This window comes from Bidens hawaiensis, unplaced genomic scaffold (genome assembly GCF_021521415.1).
Source record: "Bidens hawaiensis isolate Kalapana, Puna unplaced genomic scaffold, B.hawaiensis_p1.1 tig00003058_1, whole genome shotgun sequence".
Lineage (NCBI taxonomy): Eukaryota > Viridiplantae > Streptophyta > Magnoliopsida > Asterales > Asteraceae > Bidens > Bidens hawaiensis.
The window spans coordinates 1,640,498-1,666,603 of record NW_027491165.1 but is presented as its reverse complement, the minus strand read 5'-3'; the positions used below and the strand labels follow the sequence as shown (position 1 = coordinate 1,666,603).

Sequence of the window (26,106 nt, the reverse complement as noted above, 5' to 3'; positions counted from 1 at the left end):
CACGAGAAAGCTTGTTTAGATAATCAACATGTCTTTCTACCATTTGTCTTTGATACATTTGGTTTTCTGGCTCCAGAGGCTGTGAAATTTTTGAGTAGGGTTCAGCGCGTCGTACACGGAACCTCTTCAGCTTCTAGGTCCCAAAGCTTCGTTTTTAGCAGGATGGGCTTTGCTATTCAAAAGGGGGTTGCGGTGCAGCTTGTTGCCCGTTTGTCTGCCACTTTATTATAATCGTTTTATAGTAAATTATATAAAATAGCTGCAGAATTATAATAAAAAAAAAATTTAAATCTCATAGTTTACTTATTGTGGCATTTTATCTATCGAACACTTGGGTAGCATTTGGTATGTATGAATGACAGGGGGAATGGAATGATTCATTAGGTGGGAATGAAGAACGTGGTGTTTGGTTACTCGATGGAATGTAATCATCCATTACACATGGAATCTCATTCCATCAAAACCATTCCTTCCCACCCCCCTTCTTTTTTTCATTCCATTATTCCCTTACCCTACTTTCTCAACACCACCACCACCTAACAAATCACCACCACTACCATTGCCACCACCACCACCTGACCGTCACCATCACCATCGCCACCACCACCACCTGACCGTCACCGTCGCCACCACCACCTTACCACCAGCGCTACCACCGCCACCTAACCATAACCGCCACCACTACTGTCGCTGCCTGGCCACCACCCTACCATCGCCATCACTACCAACGCTACTACCGCCACCCCCACCACCACAACCATCCGGCTAACCGCCACCGCCACCATTTTCGTCGCTTGAGCTACCACCACTGTCTCCATTTCAGGGTTTTTTTTTTTTTTTTTTTTTTTTTTTGGTAAAAAACAATATATATTTTGGGATAGGAATATTTTTATTATTTCTATTTTATTCCTACAATTTATTTTTTTTGATACCAAACAACATAAGGTAATTATTTATTTCATTCTCATAGGTTAACCAAACAAGACAATAGAATGGTAATGATCCATTTCATTCCCTTGTTCATTCCATTCCTTCTCCCATTCCATTCCTTCTTCATTCCATTACTTCCAACCAAACATACCTTTGGTGTGCCTGAAACTTTAGGGCATGTTTGGGATTGAGTATAAAAAATGCTTATTGACTTAATGGTGTTTTCAAAAAGGCAATAAGTTAAAATATGTTTAGCAATCACAAAAATCTTTTTTGTTTTAGTTTTATGAAAGTGTTAAAAAACAGATTTTCAAAAGCCCCAAATCCTTGATTTTTGAAAAAGCCAACAAGCTAATAAGTATTTTTCAAACTCAATCCCAAACATGCTCTTAATGTAAACATGTTCCAAGCTAATGTTATCAATTCCATTAAAAAAAAATGTGAGCCAACTCAACAAATTAATCTCTAAAATACATAGGCATATATAATAAGATAAACTAAATTCCTTAACAATCAAATTAAACTACTCTATTCGATTAACACCCTAAAATCACACGAACAACAAAAAACACCAACATGTATCATCATTACCATAATTATCATAGAAAATGTACATACTTGAAGCAACTGGGGAAATGAAATCAAAATAGACTAATTGTAATTGAAAATCGAATACCTTATGAAAATGATGAGAGATGATTGTTCTGATGCTTGAAGGAAACCTTAAATAGAGGAACATAGAGGTGGAGAAACAACGAATTGGAATAAAAAAAACTCGTATATCGTCATTAATCTATTGACCACTGTAGCCAGATTTAAGCTTAAATCAAATACCTTAAAACATCAATTGACTGCCAGATTTGAATGCAATACAGATGGAGATTGCTAGGTTAGGTTAGAACCTGTCAGTTGGGTCGTGATAAAAAATTAATCTGGAATATGATAGCGTCGTCATACTGATTTTGAATTGGAATTAAAATAATTAAAAAAATAATAATAGAGAATTTAGTGGAAAATCCACTCGGAGAAGAGCAAATTAAGACACTTGGTTTTAAGGGATTTACAAATCAATCAATACATAGTACAACCTTTAATACATCTAGGATAAGGATAAACTTGTCTACTAAAAAAGTCAAATAGGGTTATTAAATAATGGTTATAACACTGACCCATTCACTTTCCTTAACTTTTGTAAATTTTAAAAGTAGTTATATTATGATTCCATGATCTTTCATTCTTATGTGATTTTTATTTTCATTCTTAACTTAACTTCCCTCTTGATTTTTAATATTTAATAACTTTTTCATACGCTAATATTTTTTAAAGAAATTACACAATAAAAACGAACATGTTTTTCTCTTTAATTTGAGAATCATATTGTTATAGTTTTTTACATTTAAAAAATCCCATTTTATGTAGGGGCGTTTGCGGTCTGGTTTTGATGGTTTTTAAATTAAACCATGGGTCAAACCGTTAGTAACCGGTTTTTGTCGTCAAAAATCGAAATGAACCTTTGAAAATTGTAAACGACCGGCCAAAATTTAATGAGAAAAATAATTGGTGAAATTAAACCAATGACCGGTTTGAACATTTTTCGGTTTCAAATCAAACAACGAACACCCATAAACTTGTTACATGATTACAAATGTATGTGTTTCCTGCTGTATCTCGCGAACACCCGTCTAGTATTATATAGGTAGATAGATTTGAATTCTATGTATAATAATCAACACTACTAGAAAACCAGAAATTTAAAGCGGTTCAATTGTTAACTTAAAAGCGGTGTAGCTCAAAAACCGCTGCTACGTGCTCACAATTTAGGAGACCGCTGCAAATCTCAAAAACCATTTCAGATCTTCATGTTTCAACCCTAAAATCTAATTTTACAATTGCCCGCCTTAACACAAAAGAATGTCAATTTGTTTACTTAGATAGATGGTTCTGTGAACTGATTGGTTAGTTATAGTTAATTTATGCATTGTTAAGAGAATTGGTTGGATTGACAGTCTGTGCTATTATTATTATTGTAAATATAATACTTTTATCTTGTGTGAGTCAGTCCGTTTTAAGTGACCTTTTTCATAACCTGCGTGTTGAAGACGGGCATGCCTTTCTTCTCTATGCATTGATGGTTATCTTTTTTATGGTCTTATCAATTGGTTTGCGATATTAAATAATAAGTTTTATGTGAACCTCACTCAGGAAGGAGCAGACCATCAATATTCCAGTTCTGTTAGCTTTTGTTGAGATTGTTTTTTATAACACTGACAATTATATACCGGTAATCTTCATCATCTATTAGTGGGCATAAACTTTTCTTTGTGGTGTGTAAGTCATCATTTATTCTCTCACAATGTTGATAGTTGATACTTGATACTTGATACTTGATACCACACAGGCACACACACATGCTTAAAAGACAACAAATGAAGTAGAAAGAAATATCAAGATGTGGAGAGAGGGAAATGATAAATAGGCATTATGAGGTGAAGGTGTGTATCTTTGTGAATGATTTATATTTATCATGAAACATTTGTTGATACTTATTCACTTATTGTTAATTATGATGGGTGAAATATATATTGTTGATACTTACTCACGTATTGCATATAGCATCATTGACTTTGATAGCGTCGTCACGAAAGCTTGAAAATCATGCAGGAAATTGGCTTCTAAGTGATTGCTAAGATAAGTATTTCTTTCATTTGGTGAATCGTTTCTTATAATTTTTATAATATCAGGATTTAAGAGAAATTATATAGTTCAAGCTTTGCAATACTTGGATGACAGATTAAGAGAGATTAAGAGAGCTTGATGAAGAGAAAGCTGAGTTGAAGAAGTAGTATCAGCTTGATAAACAAAGGGAGCCTATAGAATATACCATTTATGATAAAGAAGTTAATGATGCACGTTGGGAATTGGCTGGGGTAATTTTTTAAATGTGTTTTGCTTATTAAGAATTTAGCAAAATTGGGAATAATCACATTTGTTTTTCAGTGTTTGCTCGACTAAGTTCTTAACCAAGTTCTTTACCAAAGTCCAAACTCCAAACTAAACGAAAAGTAGCAAATTTAGGGACTTATTATGCCTAAAAGAATCGATTTAAACAAAGTAAAGGACTTAGTCATTCAAAAAAAAATGATTTTATGCATGCAAAAGCAAAGTCGGAGGTTTGGCTTTAAAATGAGCACTTAAAGGGCGCATAATCACATTTGTTCGGTTTTTGGGTTTGCATATAAATGAATTAAAAAAGTATTCAGTCATATGTAAACCCAAAAACTGAACTACCCGACCCGCTCCAACACAAGCCCAAATAACCAAAACATATTGTCTTATTTCGAACACACACACAAAAAAAAGTGTCTGGATTCTGTTTTTAGAATAAATATTTCCGGGTATGTGGGATTTGGGTTAGTTCGGGTCGGGTTCGGTTTTAGAGTTCAAATGAAAGAACTAAAGGATCATATTTTTATTACGGGTTTTCGTTTACGGGTTTTTCTACCATCTGGGTTGTTTGGGTTATTTCGTTGAGGTCGGGTTCTTAGATATAAGATTGCGGTTTGATTAAGGTTATTCTAACTTTATTTATTTGTTTTTACAGATTTGGCAAGAATTGGGATTTGCTACGCTCATGGACATTGACGATACGATTGTGAGCGTAATGCCGCTGATTTTGATGAAGTGTTTGTAAATGTCATACTTTAAATTAGATTTATATATTTTGATATTGTTGAATTTGAAAAATTTGTATAGTTTCGTTAATACAGAGCAAGTTTTTGTATAATAATAATAATAATAATAATAATAATTTTGTTAATGTAGCTGTTTTTCAATTTATAAAATAACAGCTAAATAAAAATATTGCGTAGCTTTTTGCCCGTCTACCTGTTATGTTGATGCAATATCTATATTTCTATATAATGAGGATTTATGATTAATAAAATAGTAGGTGTGTTTTAAATACTAGAAATGGCAGCTAATAAAAAAATCAAGTTTGAAGCGGTGGTGGGGTAAGAACCGCTTCTAACATGGAACCGCTTTTATTTTACCAAAAATTCTGAAACCGCTTTTAACTAAAGAGTTGGACTCATTAGCAGCGACGCCCTATGAAGTTGTTGAAAACCGCTTTTAAGAAACACATGTACCGCTTTAAACAGCATATTAACTTCCATATTCTTTCACTTCATACACAATATTACATATTCTAGATAGGTTTTACAATTATTGTAATATATATTTAATACATTGTAAGATTAGACACCGTACGTAGTCGACATACATAATATATCAATCAATCAATCAATCATACCCAGTAAAATCCCACCGACAGCAGCGCTATAGGTAGGGTCTGGGGAGGGTGGGATGTAGGCACACCGTACCTCTATCCAAAGGAATAAAGAGGTGGCTTCCAGAGAGACCCTCGGCTCTAAGAACATGTGTATGAAGCAAAAAAAGGAAATCAAAGTTTAACAGTTATATAAAAAACTACTACTAATTATAATAATATTAATAAAAAGGTCACAGTTTAACCGCAATATAAAAGCTAATAATAATAATAATAAAATATGTAAGGGAAATACCATTATGGTATGTGACATACATAATATATATTTCTATTTATAAAATTCCATAACCCAAAAGTTGCAAACAAAGCACTTCTTCCTAATCCCTGTAAATCCAGCACCTCTAGCTAATGCTAGAAACTCATCTTCAGTGCGCTCCTTCCCACCATGATAGTGTGCCATGAGAATTGCATCACATTGGGTGCTAACTTTAACTGTGGAGCTTGTGTCTGGCACAAAAGGAAGAATCGTCTCTACTACAATAACCTTTCCGTCAACCGGTAATGCCTTATAGCAATTCTTTAGCAATTTTATACAATAATCATCACTCCAATCATGTAAGATCCACTGTCCCATGTGTTAATGATATGCAATAAGATGAACCAGAAAGTATCAATCAAGCAAACTTTCACTTACATTAGGGCTGTCACTTTTACCTGAAACCCAACCTAAGAAAACCCGTGCCCGAACTAACCCGACCCGAAAAATCCAAAGGTATTTTTTGATTGATTAAGTCATTGATCCATTATATAAACATGAGGGGTTTGTTATTAGATCAATCAAGTCCCTGCGTTTATTTGTCACATCTTGAAACGATCCACTTATTGTATACATACATATATGTTGAGTTGAATAACATAAACAAACTTTGATCACGGATTCATAAGAAAAATTGATTGAAAGGTTTATCTAGTTTTCAGAATTAGCCTACTCAAAAGTTTTATTTTGTGTTTAAGATGTTACCTTCATGAAAATGGCATCCCCTTGCGGTATGTCTTGAAACATATCTCCTTCAACATGTTGTATACCTACATGTATATTTAACCATAAATAACTATAAGATGGTGGTTACATCTCTACGAAATAAGACATGATATACCCGGATATTGAGGTGCTTGTCGAGTCACATGTGGCAGATCAAAATTAATCCCCTTAATGGTGGGATGTTCCGTTACAATCATTTTGATAGTGATTCCTAGACCACCTCCAACGTCAACCACTCGTTCAAGATCTTTGAAACCATGGTAGCACTCGAGGATTCTCTTCATCACAATAGTAGTATGATTCAACATAGCGTTGTTAACAACCTTGTCGAACCTTGCATCTACTGCTCCAAATTCGAATGTGTTGGTTCCATAAATTCTTTCAAATGGAATACCTCCTTCAATTAGTGCTTCTTTAAGTTTAAACCTTGTTCCAGGAAATAAACATGACGTTAGGAAAAAAAACATATGAAAGAGTATTATATTTGTTTTCTAGGATGAAAAAGTATTTACAACTTACGTTACGGATGTTTTGTCCTATTTCTTTAACAAATTGTCAAAAAAAGGAAAAAGGAAAACGTAAGGGCAAAACATGTTTTTCTACACAACCTTATATTTAAACAACCGTTGTATTAGGAAAATCTTGGACCATAATTTTGATATTTAGGTACAAAATTTTTAAGATTACATTAATACGGAATATTTCTAACGAATGAACTTACCAAGTGTCAATTAAAACCTTGTCTTGAAAAAACTCTAACAACACACCTAAGGATGCTCCGTCCTCATTCGGGATGAAGTATTTGGCAACGGGTGTGAGTCCATAAATTCGAACCGGCCTTGATTCATGTACCCCTTCATTGCAAGTGACTATTGAATGGCTCGCGAGTAAACGAAGCATCCGGTCAACCATATCAGGGGCATCTTGGTTGGGGATCAATAAACGAGACACAATCTCATGAGCCGTGAGTTGGGCATCTGGGCCTGCATTGGCTATAGCCTCTAGGACCTTGAGCTTGATTACATTAACCAACACCATGGTCAAAGATGTGGAGGTAACCAGTTGCATTGCATAATTGTAGTGCTCCTCGTTTGAACCCATTTTCACACAACCCTTGATTCTTGTTTTTGTTTGTAGGTAATAATAGCTTATGCCACTTTGTCTTTCTTTCCTGCAATCCTTTATATAGATATTTTAGAGCATTTGAATTGATAGGTTTTAGGATAAAAAACCATCTATGTGGAAAAGAGAAAGATATGTGAATGGAGTGTGGTGGCGTGGTAAATAGGGTGTGGAGCCTGCTATAGATACTCCAACAAATAACCGACTTGGACCCAAACACTTTCCGAAAACATATCGGCCTCGCGTTCTTCAACAAGATTGTTATGAAAAGCTTGTAAAGTTTGGCGTTGGGCAAAAGCACACTTTAACATATGACAAGTTGAGTACCAACAGGTTGGAACGTCCCAATTCGGCCCCAAATACTTTCTTTCAACCGACTTGCAATAGTTCTTATATTCAAGATGTCTTCTTTTACCACTTTTGAAGACATCTTGTAACATAAGTCTAAAGTATTTTAAATCATCACAAATGTTTTCATTGTCAAGATCTATTTGAACAACCAAGTTGATGATATGTGCAACACATCGGACATGAAAAAATCCCCGAAACAAGGTGGTGAATATTTAATGATAAATTTTTCAGCCGCCTTAGTATTGTTTGAAGCGTTGTCAAACGAAATCGAAAATATTTTATTTCTCAAGTTGTAAGTCGTTATAACTTCATCAAGTAATTCAAACAATTTTTCGGCGGTATGTGGGAATGGGAAGTTTTCAAAAGCGATGGTGCGTTTCATCAATTGCCATGTCACCGGATCAACCCAATGAGCGGTGACACATATGTATGATTCGGGCAACCCGTGTGGTGCCGACCAAACATCGGTAGTTAAAATAACCATGGCTTCTAAAGAATGAAAAGACTCGATTAACTCTTTTTTAGCACACTCCCACAACCTGATACAATGACGTCTTAAGATAGTACGACTTACATGTGTGTATCTCGGTTGTAGAGTTTCGCGAATCAACGACGTCAACTCCGGGTCATCAAAGTGGTTAAACGGCAAACCTCGTTGAATAACGAACTTTGTCATTCTATCTTGAACTTGAGTCGTGTTGTAACGAAATAGTGTACCATCTTTACCCAAGTCAATTTGATCGGTCGCGCCAATCCCTTTCAACGCCTTGCAATATGGCTTCTCGATGTGCTTTCTCAAAGTAGAGTTGGATCGTGCTTTAATATTGAACCACATAGTTTGCAACGAGCCTTTTGATAACCTTCGTCATCCACAATCAAATCTCAATTCTTCCATATGTCTTGGTTGCGGTTATTGTTGACTACCGTAACAACCCTTGGGTCCTCCGTAACAGGAACGGGGGCAACAAAAACACTCTTCTTAGCCTTCTTGTTAGTTTTTTGATGGGTGCCATAATAATATTTAGTTGGATGGTCGGGTAACGGAACGGGTTTGCTAAAGGAGTAGTATTTTAGTTTGTTTTTGAGTTTGGTGGTGAAATTAGTGGTGGAAAACAATTTATATATAGGTTTGGGCATCAAAAACCGGTTCCAATGGCTATATTACCGTTGGAACCGGTTCCAACGGCTAATTGGTGTCTAAAAAACCGGTTCCAACGGCTACTTTGACTTTTGTTTGACTCTTCAAAAAAAACCCGCAGGAACCGGTTTTTCCGGGTACGAACCGAACCGGTTACAATTAAGAACCGGGTAGGAACCGGGTTGGAACTGATACTAACATACAAATATGAGAACCGGGTACGATTTTTGGGTACAAAAATACCCAAACCGGGTATTGTACCAACCGGGTTGGAACTGGAACCGGTTCCGGTTCGGTTCCACCAGTTAGGTTCCGAAACCGGTTTTTTTGCGCACGTCGGTCATCTTATTTCACCCCATTTGGACATAAATGCAAAAAAGTAGGGAGTGATTCCGTTTTGGTGTCACATTATTTATTTTAAAATAAAATATAGTAATAATTACATCCTCATCCGAATTAAACCGAATGACAATTTTTAATTAATTGTTGTTCATTTTTTCTCCTAATTTTGGTTTCTAACACTGTACTAGTTTAAAAACACAATAAACATACAAAATAGTAGCATATAAGTTAGTCATAAAACAAATTTATCGTTCAAACTTTAAAAAATAGTCTAAATAAATCCTACTAACAAAATTGTTACATGCTTATTCGGGTTAAACGGATATCCAACTTATCCAATCTTTATAAAGTTTTATATCCGAATAAGTAATTTGGATTTGATTAGAACCAAACCAGATATCGAAATAAGGATTCATATCAATTTTAATATCCGAATAGTAAGGCGTCTACATGACAAGTCGTATCTAGTGAAGTTACGATGCATGCGTTAGGTATGTTATTAGTTTAATATATGTCAACATTATTTGGTTGGAGGTAATGGAATGAAAAGGGAATGAAATGAGAAAAGGAATTGAATGAACAAGAGAATGAAATGGATCATTACTGTAACACCTTTGGTAAACACAACATCGTCCCACTCTTAGGTAATCCCACATCGACCGTGGACAAGAGAGATCCTTAGTTCATAAGTAAATGTCACGCCTCTTCAATCACCAACGCGTTTTGGGCTTAGTTGGCTGTGGAGCACATGAAAACTCCACCGTTAAGCGTTCTTAGGTGGAAGTAGTACTAGGATGGGTAACCACCTGGGAAGTCTCTACCTGGGAAACCAAAAACAAAGTCGTGAATTCCTGGATGGGAACCCATCGAGGGCAAAGCGGATAATATTGGTGGTACGAGAGGCCGGGATGTTACAATTACCATTCTTTTGTCTTGTTTGGTTAACCTATGAGAATTAAATGAATTATTACTTTATGTTGTTTGATATCCATAAAAATTGTTGGAATGAAATAGAGATAATAAAAACACTCTTATCTCAAAATAATTGTTTTTACCAAAAAAAAAATAATAATAAACCTGCAATGGCAATAGTGGTGGTAACTCCGGCGACGAAAATAGTGGTGGTTGTGGTCAGGCGGCAAGGGCGGTGGTTGTGATGGTGGTATTGGTGGGGTTGGCGGTGGTAGGGTGGCGACGTTGGGGGCAGTCATGTGGTGGTGGTCAGGCATAGACAGTGGTGGTGGCAGTGATGGTCAGGGGACAGCGGTGACAATGGTTGCGGTGGTTACGCTGACGATGGTGGCGACAATGGTAGCGCTGGTGGTAAGGTGGTGGTGGTGGTGACGACGACAACTGTGGCGGTCAGGTTGTGGTGGCGATGGTAGTGGTGGTAGTTGTTTTTTGGTGGTGGTGTTGTAGAGAAAGTATGGTGAAGGAGGAATGTATTGAAAAAAAAGAAGGGGATAGGAATGAATAGTTCGATGGAATGCGATTCCATGTGTAATGGATGATTCAATTCCATTGAGCAACCAAACACCATTCTTCATTTCTACACAATGAATCATTCCATTCCCTTTATCATTCCTGCATACCAAATACTATATAATTTTCTATCAATGCCCTTTCTAGTAGCTTGTGATGTTTTAAAGTGTTTTTTTTATTTTTATTTTTGGGGGCATGAAAAGGATTTGTCAAAGGTAGCCAATCAATGAGGGCATAATTGTACTATTAAGGCCCTCTAAGCATGAAATGAAGAATTAGGTGTTACTACGTTTATCATGGCGTTGAATAGCGGCGACTGATCAGACGTTAATGTCGTTTGAACCCACTACTCCGAAGAAAGCATGCCAAAAACCATAGGTATGGTGATCCTATTGCCTTGAGTATCATCGTTGCAGCCAGATAATCACATGACATAAATATGGTCCCGTCAAAATCCACCGTCCACCTTCTCGACCATCTTCTACCGTCGTGAGCACCATCCTCTTCCGTGACGACCATCGATTATTGTTCACAAGTCATTTGATCAGTTTTCCAACTGAAATCGAAATTAATGAACCTAATCGATCAAAACCTTGAAATTGATCAAATTAATCATCAATTTGAAGCTTTAATCGATCAATTTTGAGTTTTGAGTTATGGGTTTTAACCTTGAATGTTCCAGGATTTAAGCATGGACGTTTTAGGTTCTAAGCCTGAAAGTTGTAGGTTTTAAGCCTGAACATTTTAGTTTATAAGCCTGAACGTTTTAGATTTTGGAATTTGGCTTGAATGTTTTTATTTTTTTTAACATTGAACGTATTTCGCATACGTAATTTACGTTAAGAGATTATTGTGTGTTAACTCAACCCCCCCCCCCACACACACACACACATATATATATATATATATAGGGTGAGGATCCTAAAAGAACTTTGAGTACCATTTTGGGCGACAAAAAAACCTTTAAAATTCATTAAAAAAATGTAAAAAAAATAAAAAAAGTAAAAAAGTAAAAAAACAAAAAAATTTATTTTTCATCCCGATTTCATAAAAATATCCCTAATTATACACATGTATATTTTTATTTAATCTTGATTTACATAATGTACACATGTACTTTATCATTTATTTTAATTTTACATATTTATATAAAGAATAACTTGTATAAAATTAAATATTATACATATTTGTATAATTTTGCTAAACTGATATTTTTTAATTTTTTTATTATATCGGGATGAAAAATAAAAATTTTTGGTTTTATTATTTTTTTTATTTTCGCGTTTTTTTTGTTTTATATTTTTTTATTTTTCTTAAAAAGAATTTTTTTTGTGATCTAAAATGGTTCTCAAAGTTCTCAATTTCAAAATGGGTCTCACATAATCTTAATCCTATATATATATATATATATATATGGTTGATTTCATTTGAAAACATATGTTTTAAGAACTTGAAAGAACTCAATGTAATAATATTTTTTGAATTGTTTATATATATGTAATATATGTAGTTTACATATACGTAAAAAATTACAACATGTTTTACGCACCGAATCCACTTTTTACATAGGTGTAACAGACCTTTAAATTAGTGTAATCAATGTACATCATTATTCTATTATACTTAGTTTTTTAATGAGATTTAATCTCATCCATATAATTTAATCTATTTATTTAAATGTGTGATTAAGAATGAGGTTAAAATTCTTAAAACTCAACAAGTTCTCAAATTATCCATCTCACATATATACATATATGTATATTCTAATAAAAGAAAATAATTGTGGACAAATGTCATTTGAAGATTCATTCATAGCTTAAATTTCCCACTCTAATTAGTTCTATCTTTAATGAAAACATATTTACGCTAGTGTAATCAAAACATATCAATCCATCTTTAATCAAATAACTGATTACCTAAATTATATGGATTAAAAATATACAAGTATTTATGTCAATATGATCAAAATATTTATATTTTTAATGAAATCGGATATGTTTTTTTATTAAATCAATTATATATACTTTCAAGTGTATGTGGTAAATTCAAAGAATGATATATATATATATATATATATATATATATATATATATATATATATATATATATATATAACTTATAAAATCACTAGTTTCATTTTTTCATGATAATGAAGAATATGCGTGAGAATACAACCTCTATGGATCCATGGAGTTTTCAACTATCTCTTTCTAAACTGTATTACAAAGCATATTTTATTTATGCTAATTTTATATATAATATTATTTTTTGTCATTCATGATGAAACATTTTATCATATTTTGTTAAAATTCATTATTCCATTAAAAGATATTATTACAACTTATAAAATCACTAGATTCATCTTTTTCATGATAATGAAGAATATGCGTGAGAATACACCACGTATTCTTATAAATATTCTATTAAAAATATAATTTACACTTATAAAACCATTTTATTTGATAAAATATAGGGGTTTTTAATAATTTAATAATTTAATTTCTATAGTTAAAATGTACTTTCTTTTATACATCTTGTGCATCACAAGGGTTCTAAAGCTTATATATATGTAACATCATACTTTTGGTTATAATAATAAAATAAATTTCGTTTATTTTATAGTGCGTCGTTATCGGTTTAAATAAATAGACTAATGGAAGGTGGACTTGGACTTTAAAAGATAGAATAAAAGATGGAATGAGCCTTAGGTCCATGGGCTTAGGGGAGTATAAATACCCTTAAACCCTAAACCTTTCCATTTCTATTCATCTCTAAACCTTAGCCTACACTGTAAGGCCCCGTTACCGGTAGCCCTACATTTGGTGTTGGATTTACTCATAAACACAGTTCTACAAATCAGAGTTAATTAAAACTTTACGCAGAATATAAAACTTCAACCATAATATCTTACATAACCTTCAAATCTTGTCTTATAAAACATTCATAGTCATTTAAAACAAAACATAATCTTTAAAACATCACAACATTTCTTCAAGATGCCAGTATCTTCGATTCCATGCCATGTGTAAGCAATGATCTTCTTAAGATCGATCTGTCTTAAAGTGGTCAAGGAAGTATATATTATAGCAATCGCGCTTAAAGTATAAATGAAAGGAGTGAAACAAAGTGTCGCTTCAGGAAACATGGGTATTGAAAATCTTAAAAAGCCGTAGGTTCCCAATTTCAAAAGAATTCCCGCCAAGATGACGGATCCTGCCGTAGGTGCCTCTACATGAGCTTCGGGTAACCAAATATGAATTGGTACCATAGGCACTTTGACGGCGTCTTCAATCACGCGAGCTGCCTCAACCTATTTGCCTGCGTGAATACTAAAAGTCATCTACGCTGAGTGAGTTCTAGTTAATCACATAACTTACTTTACATACACATATACGAGCCCGTAGGTACGCATTACATACTTAACCTGTCCATCAGTCCTTTATATACATTCATAACTAACCTTACATTATAAAGAGCATTCTCCCTATATACCTCGGATATTATTAGGGTCCGGCCACCCATCATCCTCGGATATTAGGGTCCGGTCACCTTTCTTCCTCGGATATTATTAGGGTCCGGTCACCCGTCATCCTCGGATATTGTTAGGGTCCGGTACCCTCCATCCTCGTATATTATTAGGGTCCGGTACCCTCCATCCTCGGATATTATTAGGGTCCGGTACCCTTTCTTCCATACCTCCTTAGCATACTTTCTATATACATAATCGTAAGTTTCGCACATACATACATCATTCATTCTTCATCTTACAACATACATATAACATCAACCATTTCCTGGCAGTACATGCAATTCCGAAGATCGTTCATGTACCGGCAAGAAACCATTCATACATTTCACATAATACATACATGGCATACACTTATCACTTAGGGTAAGTGTATTAACTAATCACATCGAGTATGCACACAGCCCCGAAAACATAACAAGGAATGGGGCTAGAAACTCACCTGAATGCGGTTACGTTCACCGTTTATAGTTATTCCTTTCTTGAGCTGTGCACGACTAACTGTATAACAATTACACGTATCAATTAACTATCACTATCTATATCACGTTTCTAGTTGATTTATAACCCACAACGAACGGGGGTCCGAGGGCAGCGCCCCTGGCAGCGGGATCTAGGGGCGGCAGCCCCTAGAAGGGTCCCAGGGGCAGAGCCCCTGGCTGGGGTCGAGTTGTTCTATCATTCTTTCTTTTTCAGCTGAGGTCGAGCTGAACTTAATTCGCTAACTCAAAAGTTCAAGGGCTTAATTGTAATTAATTCATACTTTTTCTAAGTCCAGGGACTGTTTTGTCATTCTTTCAAAGTTCTAATTCGTTATTCAATCCTTAACGAATGGGAGTTCATAGCTAATTAACTATTATAACGAATCTGGCTTTGTAACGAATCAAGCATTATAACGAACTGGTCCTTATGACGAATTGGATCATTTCACGAACTGGTCCATATTGAGAAATATTCCTTATATGAACTAGACCTTAGCGAATTGGGCTAGTTCGTTGTTCTTTTCCTTTAACGAATCAAGGCTAATTCGTCAGATTTCCGGTAACGAACTAGGGTTAGGTCAGAGAATGTCAGAAACATTCTCTGACATTCCCTTCCTCGTACACGCCGCCTTTCCGGCGCCGCTGTCACACCCTCGAAATCCACTAACGGAGTTTTACCATCAGAAGGTGTGAACTAACAGGATCGGAATCATTAGTTATAATCAAACCATAAATAAAGTTTTCAAACCACGAAAACCATTTAAGTGTAAATAAGTGCGGAAGCGTAAAACCATAAACCAAGTGTTGCGTCATGCAGGACGACTTAAAAACCCAATTAATAATAATAGTTTAAAAACAAGTTTGCATAAACAAAAGCGTTCAAAGTAATGCATGATCCTATACCGCGCGCCCGCCTCGGCTACCTGAGAATAACATACAAAAAGTGTCAACACGAGGTTGGTGAGTTCACAAGTTTATATAAAATAAAGCGTTTAGCGTTTTGCGTTTTGCGTTACCAGATAGCGTTAAATCAATTATATATCTATAGGTAGCTAGCCTATAAAGCAAGTATTACTAAGTGTTCGAAACCGAAGCTGACTGTTTATCATGTGCCTTGCCACCAGGTCTATCCCGACCATGGTAATGTGTTAGCCAAAATTACACCCACTCGACCTCCAGTCGAGCTTAGCGTTGGGTGGGGTTTGTCAAACCCAGTAGTACTACTCAACAGTGACTCGCTATTATCCAATACTAAACGGTTCGAAGTGTGAAGGACTTCAGTTGTTTCGTTTGCCACTTAGCCTTTACAAGTGATATATAATCTAATAACAAAATCTAAAAGTGTTTCGGAGTATGTATTCTCCCCCAAGTGAAAAGCGTTTAAAAGAGTTAAAAGGGGAACGTGAAACTCACTGTTTGTGAAGAATTCCAAAAACAAGTCACCCAAGTGATGCGTGTCACAGAAAACCCTCACTAGCATTCTAAAACAACAAGGAGATTTTCTAAGTGTTGGAACTATTATCGAGTCTCTAGACTCGGCACATAATTCCTATGCATAAAACACGTTTCGTGTTTCGTTTGTGAATTGTGTGTGTCTCAACAAGCACATTGATGATACGTTACATGTGTGAACAACTATTTACATATCATGTATTAATATTGTACATTACTAGCAATTATCCCCACAAGGGCAATTTGGTCATAAACGTAGCAATTATTTAACAACAAGCATGTTTCATGTATTTTCACATAGTTCAGCAGCTAGTTTTATCAAGACAGAATCCTACTTGAAAGATTACTATATTCAATAGATCATAACATATAAAATAATTCACAAAAAATCGTCACAAAAACATACATGAGTTAGGTTTCCAGAAAATATTTTATTGTATTTTTATTCCACATAGATTTCTCACAATGACCAAAACATTACAGCAAACTCACAGCAGTTAAAATCATGCGCAACAGAATGTTATTTGTTATTCCCGTTAAATGAAAAATCCAATTAATGCAAGACCAATTGGTTTAGGTTCTTAACTCAACAAGTTAACTTCCAGAAGTGGAACTAACCCATTTGGTCTTGTAGTTCATGAGATATGATAATTACAAAACAACCTAACAGCAGGTCTCACAATTCAGATTTGCACTTCAGTTTTGTAAAATAATAAAAGTTAAATTTTCCTCGTCCAAAAATTACAATTTTGGACTTCATAGAAACTAGACTCAACATAGTACCCTGTAGTGTTAACAACCTCGACCAATTTCCACATTAACATTTAGTTATAGTTGTCTAAACATAACTTACAATCTGTCCAGTACCAGTTTAGACCTTTAATGACATTTAAATCGTTTGAACAACCAAAACACCTCCAAATTAGGCGTGGTTGGGTTTTCTAGAAACTAGACTTAGAGTACTACCTTTTAGACTCATAAATAGGTCAGTTTGCTTTTATATTTAACAAGTTACATGTCGTTCAAGTTTAACAATCTCTACTGTCAAAACTCAGCAAGCACAAACAATCGTCTAACATGCATCCTAAGCATACGACATAACTCCAACATGCAATAAACATAATTAATCACAAAACTCAGTAGTAACCCTCTAGGGTTTACAAACAATCAATGATTCAACAATCTTTCACCGTTCAAAATCACATATGATCATCAATATCAATAACCAACACATAATCAATCATCCTTTAATCAAAATCAAGCATATAAACACTTAATACATAATTTACAAAGTTAGGGTTTCATGTTTATACCTTAAAAACGCAGAAACAACCAAGAGAAACGTGAGAGATGCTTAGAAACGAGTGTGGGATGCTCTGATTACGAAGAACAAGATCAAAAGGATGTGATATGGGTGTGGGTGGTGGCTGCCGATCGCAAGAGAGAGGGGAGGGGGGGCTGCCGTCGGGTTTAGAGAGAGAGGGAGAGAGGGTTAGGGTTTTATTATTATTAATAATAATAATATGTTACACATAGGTCCCTCAACTTTTAAGTATTACTTTTCTAGCCTAAAGTAACTTGTTTGCATCTTGAGTTAGTGTTTTAAACATTATTATCAAATAGCACATAAGCCTAACACATAATTATCACATAATTAATGTTTGGTTATTTTTTGTTTATTCACCAATGATTTGCGTCAACTCGTTTGTGTTTCAGTGCAATCCCGAAAGACTACACATGTAGTAATTGTCAAGCGTCATTTAAAACCCTAGTTTAAATGTAATGAGATGTGTATTATAGATCAAGTGATTTAAGTTTGAATTGACGGAGTTTGGATTAACGGAGTTAACCTGAAATTGACGAGTGTCACATCATTCCCATGTTAAAGAATTTTCGTCCCGAAAATTTGAGTCAAGTCGCGATGAGTGTCTGAAAAAGCAAGAAAAATTTTCAGTTTGTCATATCATCCCCTAGTAGAAAGAAATTTCGTCCCGAAATTTAATTCATACCTCTGGTGATTTCTGACGGTTTGACGGGTTTCGCGATTTTCGGTGTTTGGTCAACCCTTCAAAAAGGTGAGGATACTTTTTCATCATTTGATCCTCGCGTTCCCACGTGAACTCCGGTCCACGTCTCGAGTTCCAACGAACCTTAACGATTGGAATTTTGCTGTGCTTGAGTGTTTTGGTTTCCAAATCCAAAACTTCGACTGGTTCTTCAATGAAGCGTAGTTGTTCATCAACTTGCAATTCGTCCAAAGGGACTGCTTGGGTTTCATCGGATAGGCATTTCTTCAAGTTGGATACATGGAATACATTGTGTACACTGCTGAGTTCTGTTGGTAAATCCAGTCGGTACGCCACCGGACCAATGCGCTCAGTTATCCGGTAGGGACCAACGTATCGTGGGTTGAGTTTGTTTCGCTTCCCGAAGCGAACCACACCTTTCCAAGGTGAGACTTTGAGTAATACTTGGTCGTTCACTTGAAATTCAAGAGGCTTTCGGCGCTTGTCTACGTAACTCTTTTGGCGATCTCGTGCTGCTGCCATACGGTTGCGGATTTGAACAATCTTTTCAGAGGTTTCGAGTACTAGTTCCGGACCAGTGATTTGGCTGTCACCCACCTCTGCCCAGCAGAGAGGTGATCGACACTTTCGTCCGTACAACGCTTCAAACGGCGCTGCTTTAATGCTTGCGTGGTAGCTGTTATTATAAGAAAACTCTACCAAAGGTAAGTGAGGTTCCCAACTTTTTCCGAAATCCAACACGCATGCACGCAACATGTCCTCCAAGTTCTGAATAGTGCGCTCCCTTTGCCCATCCGTCTGAGGATGGTATGCGGTGCTCATATCAAGGCGGGTGCCAAGTGCGCTTTGTAGTGACTTCCAGAAATGCGAAGTGAAACTGGAATCTCGATCAGATATGATTGAGACGGGCGCTCCGTGTCTAGACACTACCTCTTTCATGTAGATGCGAGTCAATCTTTCCATTTTGTCCGATTCCTTGATTGCTAAGAAGTGTGCAGACTTAGTCAACCGGTCAACGATCACCCAGATGGTATCGCATACCGTCGGTGTTTTGGGTAATCCCGTGATGAAATCCATTGAAATGTGTTCCCATTTCCACGTTGGAAGTTCCGGTTGCTGTAGCAGACCAGATGGTTTCTGATATTCTATTTTGACTCTTGCACAAGTCGAGCATTTGCTAACGTAGGTGGCAATGTCGGCTTTCATGTTTGGCCACCAGTAAAGTGCCTTTAAGTCATGGTACATTTTATCTGAACCAGGATGGATAGAATATCTGGACTTGTGTGCTTCGTCCATCACTAAAGTTCTCAACTCTCCGAATCGTGGAACCCAAATCCGGTTTTCGAAATATCGTATCCCGTCCAATTTGGTTTCAAGTTGCTTGTTCATGCCCCGCATGAGTTCTGATGGGAGATTATCATCCTTCAAGGCTTCGAGTTGCGCATCGCGAATCTGATCGGGTAATTTGGCGTGAATCGTAAGTTGTAATGCTCGCACTCGTCTAGGTTTATCGGTTTCTTTTCTTCTGAGAGCGTCGGCCACTACATTGGCCTTTCCAGGGTGGTACTTGATGGCACAATCATAATCCTTAAGCAGCTCGACCCAACGATGTTGTCGCATGTTCAGCTCCTTCTGATTGTAGATATGTTGGACACTCTTGTGGTCGGTGTAAATGGTAAACTTGGTACCGTACAAGTAATGCCTCCATATCTTAAAGGCAAACACCACAGCTCCGAGTTCCAAGTCATGGGTTGTGTAGTTCTTCTCGTGAATCCGTAGTTGTCGAGAGGCATAGGCTATAACCTTCTCGAGTTGCATCAGCACGCAACCGAGACCTTGTATCGATGCGTCACAATGTGCCTCAAAATTTTCTGTTCCCTCGGGAAGGGCTAGGATAGGGGCGCTACAGAGTTTGGTTTTCAACAATTGTAAAGCGGATTCTTGCGCGTCACTCCAATTGTACTTAGTTCCCTTGTGAGTCAAAGCGGTGAGGGGTTGAGCAATCTTTGAAAATCCCTCGATAAAACGCCGGTAGTAGCCGGCCAGTCCTAGGAATTGTCGCACCTCAGTCGGTGTCTTAGGTGCTTCCCAGTTTTTGATGGCCTCTACCTTACCGGGATCAACATGGATACCATTCTCGTTGATCACATGTCCTAAGAAATGAACCTCGCGAAGCCAAAATTCGCATTTCGAGAGTTTAGCGTACAGTTGCTCCTTCTTCAGCAATTCCAGGATTAACCTCAAGTGTTCCTCATGGTCGGCCTTGTTCTTGGAGTAGACGAGGATATCATCAATAAAGACAATCACAAAATTGTCGAGGTACGCCTTGCATACTCGGTTCATGAGATCCATGAATATGGCTGGTGCGTTGGTTAAGCCAAAAGGCATAACCGAAAACTCGTAGTGACCGTACCGAGTTCTGAAAGCCGTCTTTGAAATATCTTCTTCGCGCACTCTTAATTGATGGTAACCAGATCTCAGATCGATCTTCGAGTAGTAACTCGATCCTTGTAGTTGGTCAAACAGATCATCAATTCGGGGTAAGGGATAACGGTTCTTGATCGTCACCTTGTTCAGCTCTCGGTAGTCGATGCACATGCGAAAAGTCCCGTCCTTCTTTCGAACAAATAAGACAGGGGCTCCCCATGGTGATGAGCTAGGTCGGATAAAACCTTTATCCAACAAATCTTGCAGTTGAGTGGACAACTCTTGAAGCTCTGCCGGTGCGAGCCGATACGGGGCTCGTGCTATGGGTGCTGCACCGGGGGTCAACTCGATTTTGAACTCGACTTGTCGAATAGGAGGGAGTCCAGGCAAATCCTCCGGGAAAACTTCCGGAAAATCTCGCACAATCGGTATGTCTTCGATTTGCTTCTCCTCCGCGGGTTTCTCAACAATATGGGCTAGAATTGCCGGATGACCCTTTCGTAGATACTTCTGCGCCTTCATGAGGGTGATGACGCTGGTGGTCATGCCGCTCTTCTCGCCCTGGACTGAAATGATCTCGTCGGAAGGGGTAGTGATGTGGACTATCTTGTCGTGACATATAATCTCCGCTCGGTTCTCAGATAACCAGTCCATGCCGACAACGACATCGAAACTACCAAGTGTAAAAGGTATGAGGTCGATATCAAAAGTATGACCTGACAGTTTCAACTTACATCCCGCAAGTACATGAGTTGTTTCTATCGACTTATCGTCAGCTAATTCAACAGGAAACTTAGCATCTAACGGGGTTGGAATTAAGTCTAAGAGTTTACTAAGGGCTTTCGACACAAAACTCCTATCAGCTCCAGTGTCAAATAAAACAGAAGTAAAACAGTCGTTCACAGGAAACTTACCGGTCACCACATACGGGTCGCTGCGGGCTTGGCCCGACCCAATGACGAAAGCTCTACCTTTACCATTGCTTCCGCCACCGCTGCTGCCTCCATTGTTCTCATTCTGCTTCAGCTTGGGGCAATCCTTCCTGAAATGACCCTCTTGACCACACTCGAAACACCCTTTAGTCGCCATGGGTGGTTTAGGAGCACCCTTTGCCGCTAGGTCTCCCCTAGATTCCTTGGCCTGATGGCCCATTTTTCCGCATCTCAGACACTTGATGCGATCACACGGGCCAGCATGGTGATAGTTGTACCTGTTGCATTTTGGGTGTTTTCCAGCATAGCCGCTCGAACCCTGCCCGCCACCGTTGTTGTTATTCTTGGGACCCTGATTGTTGAAATTCCGAGTGAGTTCGGGCTTACGGTAGTGTGGTTGCTGTGGGGGGTTCGATGATGAGGACCTGGTGTTGTCAAATTTCTTCTTTCGATTACTCGGGTTGTTGTTGCTGTTGTTGTCAGTGCTCGGGTTATCACGGGTTTTAGAGGCTGAACCTCTAGGCGGTAACGCACCTTGGGTCACTGCCTGATCCGTCAGTTTGTGAAATAACCGGATCGCTTGTTGAATTATAGCCGGTTTAGAAGACGTCACCATACCCTGAATTTGAGGTACCAACCCATCGATGTACATCTCGATTCTCTTACTTGGCGGGTCTACCATCCATGGACACATTACTGCTAGCTCGTGAGAACGAGTGGTGTCGGCTTCAATCTCGGAACCCACCATTTTCAATAACCAAAACTCAGATTCTAACTTCGCAATTTCCTCTCTAGGACAATACTCTTCCCGCATCATGTTCTTGAACTCTTCCCAGTTCATAGCGTTTGCTAATTCCAATCCAAGAATTTGCACATTTGAATTCCACCAAGTGAGAGCAGAATCTTCCAGTGTTCCAGCAGCAAATTTGACCCTACTGGCAGGTGGACAGTTACACATCTCGAAAGCTGATTCCGCCTTCTCAGCCCAACGCAGAAAACCTATGGCTCCCTGAGTGCCCTTAAACGAATTGGGCTTGCAATCCAGGTAGTTCTTGAAAGTACACATTCCAGTTGGACCTCCGGCTTGATTCTGAACATGTGCGGCTAGAGCTGCCGCCGCATGGTCATTCAACAGGGTTTGGAGTTCTGCTGCGGTTAAGTTGATGTTACCGCGACCGTGACCAGCGTTTCTTCCAGACATCTAGGTGTTATCATTCTCAGATGTCATTGTCTGAGGACACTTCTGAGTGTGCCTCTGGCTCAGCCGGTTCTTTCTCTTGTTCCTCTTCGGGTTCCTCCTCGGGATCTTCCTCGGGTTCCTCCTCAGGTTCTTCCTCAGGTTCTTCCTCGGGTTCTGCTGCACCCTGAGCAATTTGCGTCTGTAAGACATCGCAACGCTCTAGAGCTATCTATGTCCGGGTTCTTGCCATATGGAGTTGTTCTTGCAGATCGATCATCTTTGCTTGCATTTTTCTCATAATCTTCATCTGTTGATCACTATCATCTTGCATTCCCTTCATAGTCGTTTTCAGGTGGGAAATTTACTCCCTAGCCTCAGTTCCATCTCTTATCAAGCCGGGAATGTCCGCTCCCGCCGAGCGCATAAAACCCACGTCACGCTCTAAACAAGAGACAACAGCCGCGAGAACTCGCTCCGTTGGTTCGGTTATGGGTGGTAGAGTGTTGGGGTAAGCAGGACGACTCGGGTGGGGTAGCGGGGAAACTTGTTCGCGATAAACCATACGTCTGATCAGACTCGGGTACCAATCCCAGCCAACGTCGTCGTCGTACATGCCTCCAGACAGGCGATACCTCTTCGGTGCAGGGGCTTCCAGTTCCGGGACTACTCGGGGTGGCGATGAGGTAGGTAGCTGTGGTTCCTTTCCATGAGCATGAGTCATCTGGTCAGATGATGATGATGGCGTCGACATCCCTACAGGTAAGCCGTGTATGCGCGCGTATGAGTGAATGAGGTAAAGAGCTAAGGTAACGAGAAACTAAGCAAAATATATATATGCAGTGCGTATAATTATAACTAATGGGTCGTTGCGGTTATAGTCTAGTATGCATGTAATTTCTAGTTCGCTATAACCAATGGCTCTGATACCAATCTGTCACACCCTCGAAATCCACTAACGGATTTTTACCGTCAGAGGGTGTGAACTAACAGGATCGGAATCATTAGTTATAATCAAACCATAAATAAAGTTTTCAAACCACGAAAACCATTTAAGTGTAAATAAGTGCGGAAGCGTAAAACCATAAACCAAGTGTTGCGTCATGCAGACAACTTAAAAACCCAATTAATAATAACAGTTTAAAAACAAGTTTGCATAAACAAAAGCGTTCAAAGTAATGCATGATCCTATACCGCGCGCCCGCCTCGGCTACCTGAGAATAACATACTAAAAGTGTCAACACGAGGTTGGTGAGTTCACAAGTTTATATAAAATAAAGCTTTTAGCGTTTTGCGTTACCAGATAGTGTTAAATCAATTATATATCTATAGGTAGCTAGCCTATAAAGCAAGTATTACTAAGTGTTCGACACCGAAGCTGACTGTTTATCATGTGCCTTGCCACCAGGTCTATCCCGACCATGGTAATGTGTTAGCCAAAATTACACCCACTCGACCTCCAGTCGAGCTTAGCGTTGGGTGGGGTTTGTCAAACCCAGTAGTACTACTCAACAGTGACTCGCTATTATCCAATACTAAACGGTTCGAAGTGTGAAGGACTTCAGTTGTTTCGTTTGCCACTTAGCCTTTACAAGTGATATATAATCTAATAACAAAATCTAAAAGCGTTTCGGAGTATGTATTCTCCCCCAAGTGAAAAGCGTTTAAAAGAGTTAAAAGGGGAACGTGAAACTCACTGTTTGCGAAGAATTCCAAAAACAAGTCAACCAAGTGATGCGCGTCACAGAAAACCCTCACTAGCGTTCTAAAACAACAAGGAGATTTTCTAAGTGTTGGAACTAATATCGAGTCTCTAGACTCGGCACATAATTCCTATGCATAAAATACGTTTCGTGTTTCGTTTGTGAATTGTGTGTGTCTCAACAAGCACATTGATGATACGTTACATGTGTGAACAACTATTTACATATCATGTATTAATATTGTACATTACTAGAAATTATCCCCACAAGGGCAATTTGGTCATAAACATAGCAATTATTTAACAACAAGCATGTTTCATGTATTTTCACATAGTTCAGTAGCTAGTTTTATCAAGACAGAATCCTACTTGAAAGATTACTATATTCAATAGATCACAACATATCAAATAATTCACCAAAAATCGTCACAAAAACATACATGAGTTAAGTTCGGGTTACACCCAAATCGGTTCAATGTTCGGGTTACTATTAAAAATATTTCGTTTATCGAATTAGTTTGATTATTTTACTAATATTTAAATATTTATAAATCTTTATTGTTTTTCCACATTTAACCCAAAGTATAAGTTCTAGTCTCTTACGTATCCAACCTCAAACTCCAAGGACCAAATTTCAACTTTATGATATAACCCATTTCCTTTATCTGGATAATCCATTTACCCATACTCATATCATTGTCTATCGGGTTTTCTTGTACCCTAATCTAATAATCAATCAAATTAGGCTATTAAATATTTTTGTAAACAATCTTGTGATATAAGAATCATTTATCCTTAACAAACGCGGCTTAACCGTCAATCATTGTATGTAAATCGCATCTTTTGATTCGTGTTTCTGTCTTTAACCAAACCGTCAACCCTAATTGCCAATTGAACACGACATCGTTTGTTATATGTCAATTAATTACGCGTACACAATCCTTAATTAGTGGCCGACATTAACCCCATATATACATTGATTAACTTGATCTATAAACCGCTCGTTCCCAACCTATTATGCCGACCCTAACTCAAACTCGTTATACATATAAATGTTCATATAAATTCGATTAAACCCGCAGTTAGTATCACATCATCATCGCCATCAAAAGCCCTCACATCAATTGGATTATCGTAGCCGTCTGATCGTCCGTTCGTGTTCATCCTGGGTCGTTCTCTATTGAATCTAATTAACCTTCGTTTTGTCATCGCAATAGGTAATTGATTTGATGGTTTTGCTCGCATTGGTCTGTTCTGTAATACCCCTAATCTGAATCGGTTAAACATTATCTGATTAAACGATTTGGATTGGTTAGGGTTTATGTTCATACTAGTCTGTTTAGTGTTTGGTTTAATTTAATGTTTCCTATTCTAAGACGCAAGTACTGGTTAGCCCAGTAGGTTGGAACCTTGGTTGCGGAGTGGCAGGTCGCGGGTTCGAGTCCCTGCCACCCTGTTTTCGATTTTTTTTTTGGTATTTCTTCTTTTTAAACTTTATTAATGAATAATATATATCAATAACTAATAAATAAATTATCTTTTATAAAGCCGACAATAATACTAGTGTTTCTCGTGACTCTCTTCCGTGTATTGTAAGGCCCCATTACCGGTAGCCCTACTTTGGTGTTGTATTTACTCACAAACACAGTTCTAAATCAGAGTTAATTAAAACATTCGCGGAACATTACA

General features: G+C 37.7%; 1 protein-coding gene and 1 long non-coding RNA gene across 2 annotated transcripts; one reads left to right on the top strand and one right to left on the bottom strand.

Annotated features, from left to right (window-relative positions):
- The first annotated feature begins 2,836 nt into the window (after window positions 1-2,836).
- Window positions 2,837-4,727, top strand: LOC143622154 (uncharacterized). The gene is made up of 3 exons (XR_013151644.1): window positions 2,837-3,426; window positions 3,544-3,857; window positions 4,532-4,727. It is a non-coding gene; the product is annotated as an uncharacterized LOC143622154 (long non-coding RNA).
- An 816-nt stretch (window positions 4,728-5,543) lies between these two features.
- On the bottom strand, window positions 5,544-7,501 carry LOC143622153 (cathecol O-methyltransferase 1-like). Its single transcript, XM_077093379.1, has 4 exons — window positions 6,979-7,501; window positions 6,373-6,683; window positions 6,237-6,301; window positions 5,544-5,840 (listed from the first exon to the last, which is right to left on the bottom strand). Exons 1-4 carry the CDS (start codon window positions 7,356-7,358, stop codon window positions 5,544-5,546), a joined length of 1,053 nt encoding a protein of 350 aa, XP_076949494.1. The 5' UTR covers window positions 7,359-7,501.
- Window positions 7,502-26,106: the final 18,605 nt, after the last annotated feature.